Here is a 9,832-nt window from a genome sequence, read left to right as displayed (position 1 = left end):
GTAAGAACTGCTTGATGCCTACAGTCCCTTTCTCTTTAGTGGATACCTTTTATTTCCTTCCTCTGCTTTTATTTAGGGGTGCATGCATTTCTGAAGGTTTGCTTACTTTCTGAAGGTGTTCATAGTTCTGTGGACCATGTTTGTTTGATAGATATGAACTCATTTAAGGCTTGTTATTGCACCATTGATACTGGGGCAGTTTTGCAACTGACTTCAGGGGGAGCAGAATAAAATCCTTTGCAAACCCATCATCATGACACCTGAGACCCTCACAAATTTATCAACTGTACTTGTACAATTCCATATTCATAGATTTTAAGGGCAAAAGAACCATTATGATCATCTAATTTGACCTCCTGCAAAATACAGGCCATAGAATTTCCCCAGTAATTTCTGCTCTACACCTATAACTTCTGGTTGAACTACAGCATATATTTTAAAAAGACATCCAGTCTTGATTTAAAGACTTCAAGTAATGGAGAATCCATTACATCACTAAGTAAGTTCTTCCAATGGTTACTTTTCTTCACTTTTCTTTGATAAGTTCAATCTATTTAGCTTAAGTCTCTTGTAAGGCAGATTTTCAAGGCCTTGAATCATTGTTTTTTGGGGTGGTTTTTTTTCTAAACACTTTAAAAATTTTCAAAAAATTCCTTCTCTCTTCCCTTCAGGGGCTGGGCTTTCTTAATTTTGTTTTGTCTTTCAATGCTGTTAGTGTAATATCACTGTAAGGTTGTGAGGAGTGGAATGGTGGCTGCCCCTTCCCCAGTCTCTATCTCTACTTTGAAACCTCTTTGGTTGAGGTGGCAACCTCATTATAAGCTACAGCCAATCAGACACACCCAGTTCCAAGATCAGCTCTAGAGTTCTAAAGAGGGGCTGTTGGAGATCCCAACTGTCACCTCTGTGGATGGTGGACAGTTTAGTTGTCCAGTCTCTGCAGTGGAGCTGGGCTTTCCAGCCACATCCCTTCACTTCCTGCCCAGCCACCGCCTGCTGCCTACCCTACCCTTCCTATCCAACCGGCTGTCACTCACCCTCCCATCCCCTGCTGTCGCCTGCAGCCTACCTTCCATTTCCCTTCTCTGCTGTTGCCTGCCACCTACCCTCCCCTTCCCTGCTATCACCTCATGCTACCAACCCTATTCTCCCCTGCTAAGGCCGGCCACCTACCCTACCTGTCCTGCCCAGCTGGCTGTCACCCATCCTTCACTGCCATCGCCTACCCTCCACTTCCCTGCCATCGCCCGCCACCTACCCACCCTTCTTGCCCAGACATCTGTCATCCACCCTTCCCTCGCCTACCCTCCACTTCCCTTCCTGGCTGTCACCTGCCACCTACCCTACCCCTCCTGCCCAACCAGCTGTCACCCACTCTTCCCTGCCATCTCCTGCCACCTACCCTACTCCTCCTGCCCAGGTGGCTGTCACCCATCCTTCCCTTCCCTGCTGTCGCCCACTGCCTGCCCTTCACTTCCCACCCAGCCAGCTGTCGCCCATCTTCTCCTGCCCAGTCACCTGCCACCTATCCTTTTCTTCCCGGCTGTTGCCCACCACCTACCCTTCCCGGCCATTGCCCACCGCCTACCCTTCCAGAGAGGTAGCAGCCATAAGGTACGTGACAAATATCTGACTCCATATATGCCAAAATGACAGGTTCTTTTGGCATTAGTTGCTGCTGTCTCAGGCTGTGCTGCGCTTGTGCTTTCCAGACCAATAGAGCCCAAAAAGCAGAGAAATATTGTATAACTTCTTCATTCCAGTTACTCTAATAATCCGGCAACTCTCTTCTAGTACCCACTTCATGATACTTCCCTTTTGCTATCTTCCTGTCGATTAGCAAACAATACATTCTTCTGACCCTGCTCAACCCTTGAAGGGAGAGGATAGAAACTCATACCTCTGGTTACTAAATATCTGGTAACACTATGAATGAGACCTTTTCTTTAAGCATTTGTGATAAAGGTTTTAATAGCTGTCACCACAATTGTCCTGTGGCGCTGACCCAGTAAGTAACCACCACCAGGTAAGTAACAACAGGAAGATGGAGTATTACAGAATATAAATCTATATAATTTTTGAGGGTACAAAATGGCAGGTGAATAGAGACAAAGGCCAAGTCTGCACTAGAGTACCGGTATACTATCCCAAGATGTGGGGACTCTATCCTGGCAAGCAGGGACTCTAAAAAAAGATTTGGGGGGCACGGTGGAGAATCTGCTAAACATGAACTTCCGATGTGATGCTGTGACTAAAAGAGCTAATACAATCCTGGGATACTGAACAGAAGAATCTTGAGTAGGAATAGAGAGGTTATTTAACCTCTGTATTTGGCAATGGTGCGACAGCTCTTGGAATACTGTGTCCAGTTCTGGTGCCCACAATTCAGGAAGGATATTGATAAATTTGAGATAGTTCAGAGAAGAGTCATGAGAATGATTAAAGGATTAGAAAACATGATTTATAGTGATAGACTCAAGGAACACAATCTATTTAGCTAAAAGAGAAGGTTAAGGGGTGACTTGCTTACAACCTATAAGTACCTACATGGGGAACACATATTTAATAAATGAGCTCTTCCAGCTAGCAGGGAAAGGTAGAGTGGGAAGTGAAGCTAGACAAATTCTGACTGGAAATAAGGCATTAATGGTGAGCGTAATTCACAGTTGGAACAGTTTACCAAGGGTTGTGGTGAGTTGTCCCCCACTGACAATTTTTAAATTAAAATTGGATTTTTTTTAAAAGATTTGCTCTAGGAAATATTTTGGGGGATTCCTCTGGCCTGTGTTACATAGGAAGTCAGATTATATGATCACAGTGGTCCCTGCTGGCCTTAAAATCTATAACTCTTGCCTTGCTATGTAGAAAGCAAGATTTAATGGCAGGGATTGGGGAATTAATTGGAGTTCTGATGTGTTTGGTTTGGGAAAGAAGTGGCTGCTGAATGGAAGATATATAAGATGTACAACAGAACCATTCTACATGTAGTATATTACATAGAAATATGTAGTCTTTAATTAACAATACCAAGAACGTAATAGTTCTTTACAAATATTTAGTCCTTTTGATTTCCCCCCATATTTAATAACATTAAATAAATGGTCCATTTATTCATGAAGATGAGAACAGCTGGAGTGAGAGGAAAAAAATCTTCCAGTAATGTACCTAGGCTTCCATGCTCCTGGAGGAGCATGGCATGGTCCTCTATTCTAATGCATATAAATAGGGCCCTACCAAATTCACGGTCCGTTTTGGTCAATTTCATGGCCATAGCATTTAAAAATAATAAATTTCATGATTTCAGCTATTTAAATCTGAAATTTCATGTAATTGTAGGGGTCCTGACCCATAAAGGAGTTGTGGGGAGGTCACAAAGCTATTGTAGGGGGAGTTGCAGTACTGCTACCCTTACTTCTCCGTTGCTGGTGGGGCGCTGCCTTCAGAGCTGGGTGCCCAGCTAACAGCCACTGCTCTCTGGCCACCCAGGGTAAGGGTAAGGGTAGCAATATGGTGACCGCCCAAAAAATAACTTCATGATCCTCCTGCAATGCCCTTTTGGGTCAGGACCCCCAATTTGAGAAATGCTGGTCTCCCTCATGAAATCTGTGTAGTAGGATAAAAGTACACAGAAAACCAGATTTCATGGTCTGTGACACGTTTTTCACGGCCGTGAATTTGGTAGAGCCCACATATAACCCCAGAAATGGTGTGGGAACTAATCACCTTCCTGTTCTACTGAGGTTACTTGCAAACCTGGAAGAAGACAAACGGAGATGAACAATTTTAAGCTTGTTTTTAAGGTTCTTGGTAAGAAGCAAAATTGAGCCATGAATTTTTAAAATAAGCGAGGTTCACAGTCAGAGCAGATTACAATTACTTAAACCTGGTACATTGCAAGAGGCCAAGCTTTAAGGTTCCCTTTCCTGGCAGCAGCACTCGCTGTTTCCCTGGTGCTCTGGAGGTAGCAGGCCCAATACCCCCCTGACTTGCCCCTGCCCTGTGCCCTTCTTTCTGATCCCAGCCGCCTTGCCGCCCTGCAGAGTCCGCCACCCTCTCCCTTGGGCCCCGTCAGGCCGCCAACTTCCTCCCGTCGCTCGCTCTCCCGGCTGCTGAGTCCTGCCCCCTTGCCTAGCTCCTCCCTCCGCTCACACTGTCCCAGGGCGCCGGGCTGACATCACGCCCGGGGTTTCCATCGGGCCGAGGGAGGGGGAGACTTGACTGTACTGAGCGGCGGTAGCGTGATGGCGGCGGCCGGGAGGACCTAAGCGGTGGCGGCAGCGGCGCAGCGCGCACCCTGCTTCTCTTCCCCTCCCGGTTCGGGCTTCATTGTGCGAAGCGCCGCGGGCCAGCCCGCCGTGTAGGTCAGCGAGGGGCCCAGTGCGGCCGGCGGGGGAGAAGCGGCCCAGGCCCGGCGGCGGCGGCCGGAGTAGCCCCCGAGCCCGGGCTGCAGGCAGCACTTTCCTCTCCACTGGGATAACGCTGTGTCCCGGCAGCGCGGCCCTGGGGAGGCGCGGCCGAGACACGCGCAGGTAGGAAGCGGCCTGCCCGGGCTGGGCTCGTTAGTTTCTCGCAGGTCTGGAGCTGGACTCACTGCGGCTGCTGGGGCTCGGCGGCCAGGCCGGGGGCTGAGTGGGAAGAAGCCGGGAGCGGGGCCTGTTTACCGCTTCCAGGCGGGGCGGGGGTGATGAGCGCTGGGGAGCGGGGCTCGCTGGCTCCCGGCGGGGGGAGTCGGTTGGGAGGTGGGAGCGCGGCCCTCGCACTGCCTTGGCGATGTGTGGAGCGTGCAGTGCGGGGGCTGAGTCGGCCGGGGAGCCGTGGCCAAGAGCGGCGCCAGTGCAGGCCGCGCCGGGAGCGGGGAAGTGTCCACGGAGGAGGAGGGAGACCGACCATTGCCGGGAGGGGGCGGAGGCCAGAGCGGTTCTGACCCGGGCTCTCCTGGAGGGCGGGCGGTTGGGAAAGGAAGAGGCCGCTGCGTTTCTGGGATTACAGCCAGAGAAGCTCTTTGGCTAGCGGGTCCCCCAGCACAGCATGGTGGGGAGAGAGAGCTGCGCCCTCCGGCCTGGGCGGGTAAATTTGGAAGCTGCCGAAGGCCGAATGGCTGGGATGGGGATGCCGGTGAGTGGCTTTGGGATGGCAGGGCCGAGGAGCCCGGCCCGCAGCGGGTGCTAGCCAGGCCTCCTAGCGGGCAGCTTTGTTGAACCACTAGACCCCCCAGGTCTGTAATCGACAGGGGCGCTCCCGCCGCAACAGCGCCTGGAAGTGCTGCAGCGACGGGCCGCCTCGCGGACGCGCTGTCCCCCTTGTCTCTGATTCCCAGTCGGGTTGGGCTTGTGGCTGGGGCAGGATTATCGGGCTGCTTGGTCGCTCATACCCTCCGCCATGTCCTTTGTGTACTGGCCTGGATGAGAAACTGTGACGCCTGAGAGTAGTAGTAGTAGCCTGAGGAAACCCCAGTCGAATCACTGCGGGCAAACGACGAGGTGGAGGGGCGGACGGGTGAGCTGTGTATTAAACCCTCTTCTCATTCACGTCCATTCAGTGCCTTCGGGGCACTCTTCATTCGTTGATTTGTTACGAGGTTTATCCTTGTACTCCTGCTGTAGGACACTTACAGTGACCCCTGATGCTTCGGATACTTGAGTACACACAGCTCTGATTATCGTGGTATGTGAAATATTGACCATCACAGCTGTGGGATCTTGAGTTAGATTTGTTATTAGCTAACTCTTGACAAGCATAACTTTTTAAATGTGTGGCAGTTAGGCTGGTTGATAATTAGAGAAAATGTTATGCTTGAACCTGGAAATGCTTTTACAGTATGTTTATAGTATTTCTTTACTGATTTGATTATTGTTCCATCAGTTGAAATAAAATACTTGCCTTTTTAACCTGTACTTGTTTAAAGTTTATTATGCAGTAGCGCTTAAAAGCCAAGTAGGTCTAGATCACATTGTTCAGCGCTTGGTACATACAATAAATGACAGTTCCTGTCCCAAAATGTTGACCAGTAGTATCTTCTCACTTACTATACATTAGAAAAATACTTTTATTTATTTTCAGTTTGTGTACTTTGTGTTTGTCACAGTATTTTCAGTTTAACAGTTCCTTTGTATAGACAGTCATACTCTGTTCTTTGTGTGGGCCTTTCACGGAGCAATGGGAAAGAGAAATGTTCTTTAAACAGGAAAGTGTGATTACAAAAATATCAGCAATTGCAACGGGTAGTGCTAGAAAGTACTTTTCACTTTTTTAATGAAGTAGATTTCACATTTGATCCTTTTAAATGTTAGTTTGTTAGGTCAGTTATCTTTAGCATCCTTAGAGGTTGTATGGAACCATGCAATATTTAAAATCATATTCTTAACACTTTTTTGTGTATCTGTGTTTTAGGTAATTTGGGAAAGGATCTTGAATACCTTCAGTGAACAGTCGAACAAACAAGTCACCTGTAAAACACGTGGAGTACAAGGAAGACTATAAAGGGAACTTTTAATATCCATCTCAAAAACTGAGTGGACTTATATTTTAAACTTCTGAATATTTACAATGAATGGGCACAGTGATGAGGAAAGCATAAGAAACAGTAGTGGAGAATCAAGGTAAGCACTAATCATTTCAAGTCTCTGCTATATGGCCTTGTCTGAAGACAGCTTGAGTTTATAACTTTATTGTGGACAGCTGAAACTCTTTGGCATAGATGCAGAACATAGTTTTTAGGTCTTATTCTGTCCTCTTCAGATTCTTATATAATGCCTGTCACCTTGGCATCTTAATGCATGTTATAATATAAGCATACTGTTAGTTTATTTGTATTTAGCCTGCGCTATCTGCATTTGAAAAAAAAACCCAGCTTGTTTGGCATTATTTATTAACTGTCAGCATTGTTTTATAAAAACTGTAGACCTTAGTAAAGGAAGTTATTTTAGTGTGTTAAAATTAGTATTTAGGTAATATAGTTGGTCCAAGAGAAGAGTTTTACTGTTTATAAAACTAATTTTTGTCCTGCCTAATAAATTTGAAGGTGGGAAAAATGTATTCAGAATATCAAAATAAGCCTCGGATATTGGAAATGCAACCTATGCACTCAGGTACCCTGGTGATGGGTGCAGTATAAAAGCCCAACCTAATTTATAAGAGGAGGTTGATCTTTGATTTTGTTACGTAATCTGTAGTTTTCCTTAGTTGCTGAGCTACAAAAGCTTTGGGGGCTTCACCAGTGTGAAATAACCAGGTAGCAAAATTGCCTTCTCAAGTACGGCCATTGATTCATTGCCATTTTGAATTTAACAATCTGTAATCTAGAAGTTACTAGTCTCAAATTTTGTTTTGATGCTTGAGAATGTATACTGCTTTTAGTTGTTTAGAAGACTTTCCTCTTGCTATAGGGAAGTTTATTTAGTATAATACAGAATGTGTCTTTCAAACCAAGCAAAACAGTCCTCATGGAACCTCAGAGGCTATTTTTTTGGTTTTCATAAATTAGAGTAAGAGATTAAAACTTTGTGTGTATAATTTTTATAACTTATGTAAATTTAGGGTCTTTCTGGATTTCTGATAATCTCCATGGCTGTTTTCTGTAGTAGAAAATACAACTTCCATCTGAAAGCTTCTCTGCTTGGTTGCAGAGAATTTGAGCCAAATTGTTCCTTTAAAAAAAAAAAAATTTCCCATCTTCTGACTGAAATAGTTGTGAAGGAGGTTTGAACTACCTCTTTCTTTCAGTGGGATTTTAACTAATTCTCATTCAAGCTTCAGTGTGTAAATATTAACTATTTAGCTAATCAGTTTAACAGAACCTCCCCGTTAATGTATTTAAGCACTATGGGCAGGAATTAAAATTTGTTATCCTACAAATGTGCTTGGCATGGTGTGCTTGGGGATTGGTCCTGTTGTGAGCAGTGGGTTGAACTAGATGACCTCCTGAGGTCCCTTCCAACCCTGATATTCTATGATTCACAGCTTTGTATGACTGTAAGAAGTTCAAAGATTTCTATTTAAATTAAAGTAATATAATGCATGCTGCACATGGGAGGGGACAAGACATACAAAAATGTATTTACACGGTAAATGTTGTTATGCCTCTGTGTAATGAGAACTTCAGTTATACCTAGAATTAATAATGTATATGCATTTTAAAATGACAAGTTTGAAATTTTTGTTTTAGTGCTTGATAATGATAATGATTCCCTCTAATGTTTCTGAAGGCTTACTTTATTGCGTAGACAATTATCTTGCTTTTATTGGAAGCAGCAAGGTTGTGGAATTTCAGCTGCAGCTTAATACCATAATGTTGCACAAGTTCAGAGCTATGCTTATTTTCACTTTCTCAGAAAAAAGTAGTGACAACAAATCTTGTCCTCCTGAATTTCAAAATGTTGTAAATCAAAATTCAAAAACTGTGGCTAACTTGTCTGGAACATCTCAAATGTTTTTGCAAATGTATGGGATTGCATTGCCTACTTAAAAAGAAACACAAGCCAACCTAATTAAAGATAATGTAGGAAGAGAGATGCCTCATATCAAACTGAAACACTGCACCTGCTGCGTAATGTATATAGAATAGCAATGTATGTGTGTTTTCTTGTTTAAAAAAAGGTAACATACATTAAAAATATTACTATTAAATAAGCTGTTAAAAGTGAATATCAAGCAGAGATTCTAATATACTTAATCAGCTTGATTATTAACTGTGGAGTCAAATTTCATTCTGCATTTAAACACAGCTTGTTTAAATGTATTATTTATTAACCATATAGCCTAATAATGCATGAACAGAGCTTAAACAATCCACCTGCCTACTTGCAAGTTGCAAGCAGGAAGCTTTCCTTTGTGAATGGTAGATATACATTTTCATTGTAAAAAAGTTTTGAGCCCTAGTTGTGAAGGTAATCTGAACTGAATGTAAATTCCAGCAGTACTGTCTAGCTTAAAATCTAACAAAGCGTTCTTAAATGTATGGTCCACCCATGTAGTTTTGTTATACTGTAATGCTTTTCAGAGTCTCCAGAATCTAAGCTTTTTTAAAAGGGCATCTAATCCTCTTCGTTGCACAGATAAGCTTCCAAATGTAACCAGCGCAGTGATATCTGCATTCAGCCCATAACCCAGAGATATGAACTCCCATGTTCCCTTTTAATCTGACTAGAAGATCAGTGTTAAAGCTCAGTGATGACACTTCACTGTCAACATTAACTATTTAATCACAGATCATTTTAGTGGATGGAATGGAGTTGGGAATAGGATTGAAGCACACTGGGTAGGTAATTGGGAGTTGCTTCAGGGAAGGAAATGCAGAGAAAAGGACAGAGGAAGCACTCAAAGACGGGGAATGGGGGCGAGAAACTGATAATAAGAGGTTGGGGAAGGAAGAGAAACAAAGAACAGATATAGTGGTGAATCTAAAAGGGTCTCTTATCTTCTTGGTGACAATGCAACAAATAAGGCATATTCTTCCTTTGAGCCCTGTACAAACTTTGTGATATTGCTGTGTGTTGCAGGGAATATGTAGACCTCAGTGTATATCCTGGTCCATGGATCATAATTAAACATAAAAATTAGTCCTCTCCAAGTGAGTTTGTCACTCTTGATCTAGAGTGCTGTTACTGGTTGAGTGCCACAAGACTCTTTGCTGCTGTTACTGGTTGAGAAAGTTGAGCAGTGACTGAGTACAACTGGACCTAAAAAGGAGCTTGTAAAGTAGCAGCCAGGAGGCTGGGTAACACTAGATCATCAGATAACCTCTTTTGCTGTCTATCACAATAATTAGAAAGCTCTGGAGTGGGAGGAGCAGAGAGAGAATTCAGCTTCTTCCAAGAAGAGAAGGGGACTGGGG

General features: G+C 44.3%; 1 protein-coding gene across 4 annotated transcripts in view; it reads left to right on the top strand.

Moving 5' to 3' along the window:
• The first annotated feature begins 918 nt into the window (after positions 1 to 918).
• CHD1 (chromodomain helicase DNA binding protein 1) overlaps positions 919 to 9,832 on the top strand; it is a 76,537-nt gene continuing 67,623 nt past the window's right edge. The window contains exons 1-3 of one of the 4 annotated variants that reach the window (XM_039544190.1): positions 4,073 to 4,529; positions 5,604 to 5,664; positions 6,391 to 6,599. In XM_039544190.1, coding sequence (XP_039400124.1) covers positions 6,547 to 6,599 — 53 coding nt within the window. In that variant the 5' untranslated portion in view covers positions 4,073 to 4,529; positions 5,604 to 5,664; positions 6,391 to 6,546. Of the gene's footprint in view, positions 1,615 to 4,072; positions 4,530 to 5,413; positions 5,497 to 5,603; positions 5,665 to 6,390; positions 6,600 to 9,832 lie in introns of those variants that run through there. The other 3 variants (XM_039544192.1, XM_039544195.1, XM_039544191.1) reach the window with 3 other exon arrangements.

This window comes from Mauremys reevesii, linkage group 6 (assembly GCF_016161935.1).
Source record: "Mauremys reevesii isolate NIE-2019 linkage group 6, ASM1616193v1, whole genome shotgun sequence".
Classification (NCBI taxonomy): domain Eukaryota; kingdom Metazoa; phylum Chordata; order Testudines; family Geoemydidae; genus Mauremys; species Mauremys reevesii.
Note: the sequence above shows the minus strand (reverse complement) of the source record. Positions and strands in the feature narration are given on the sequence as shown.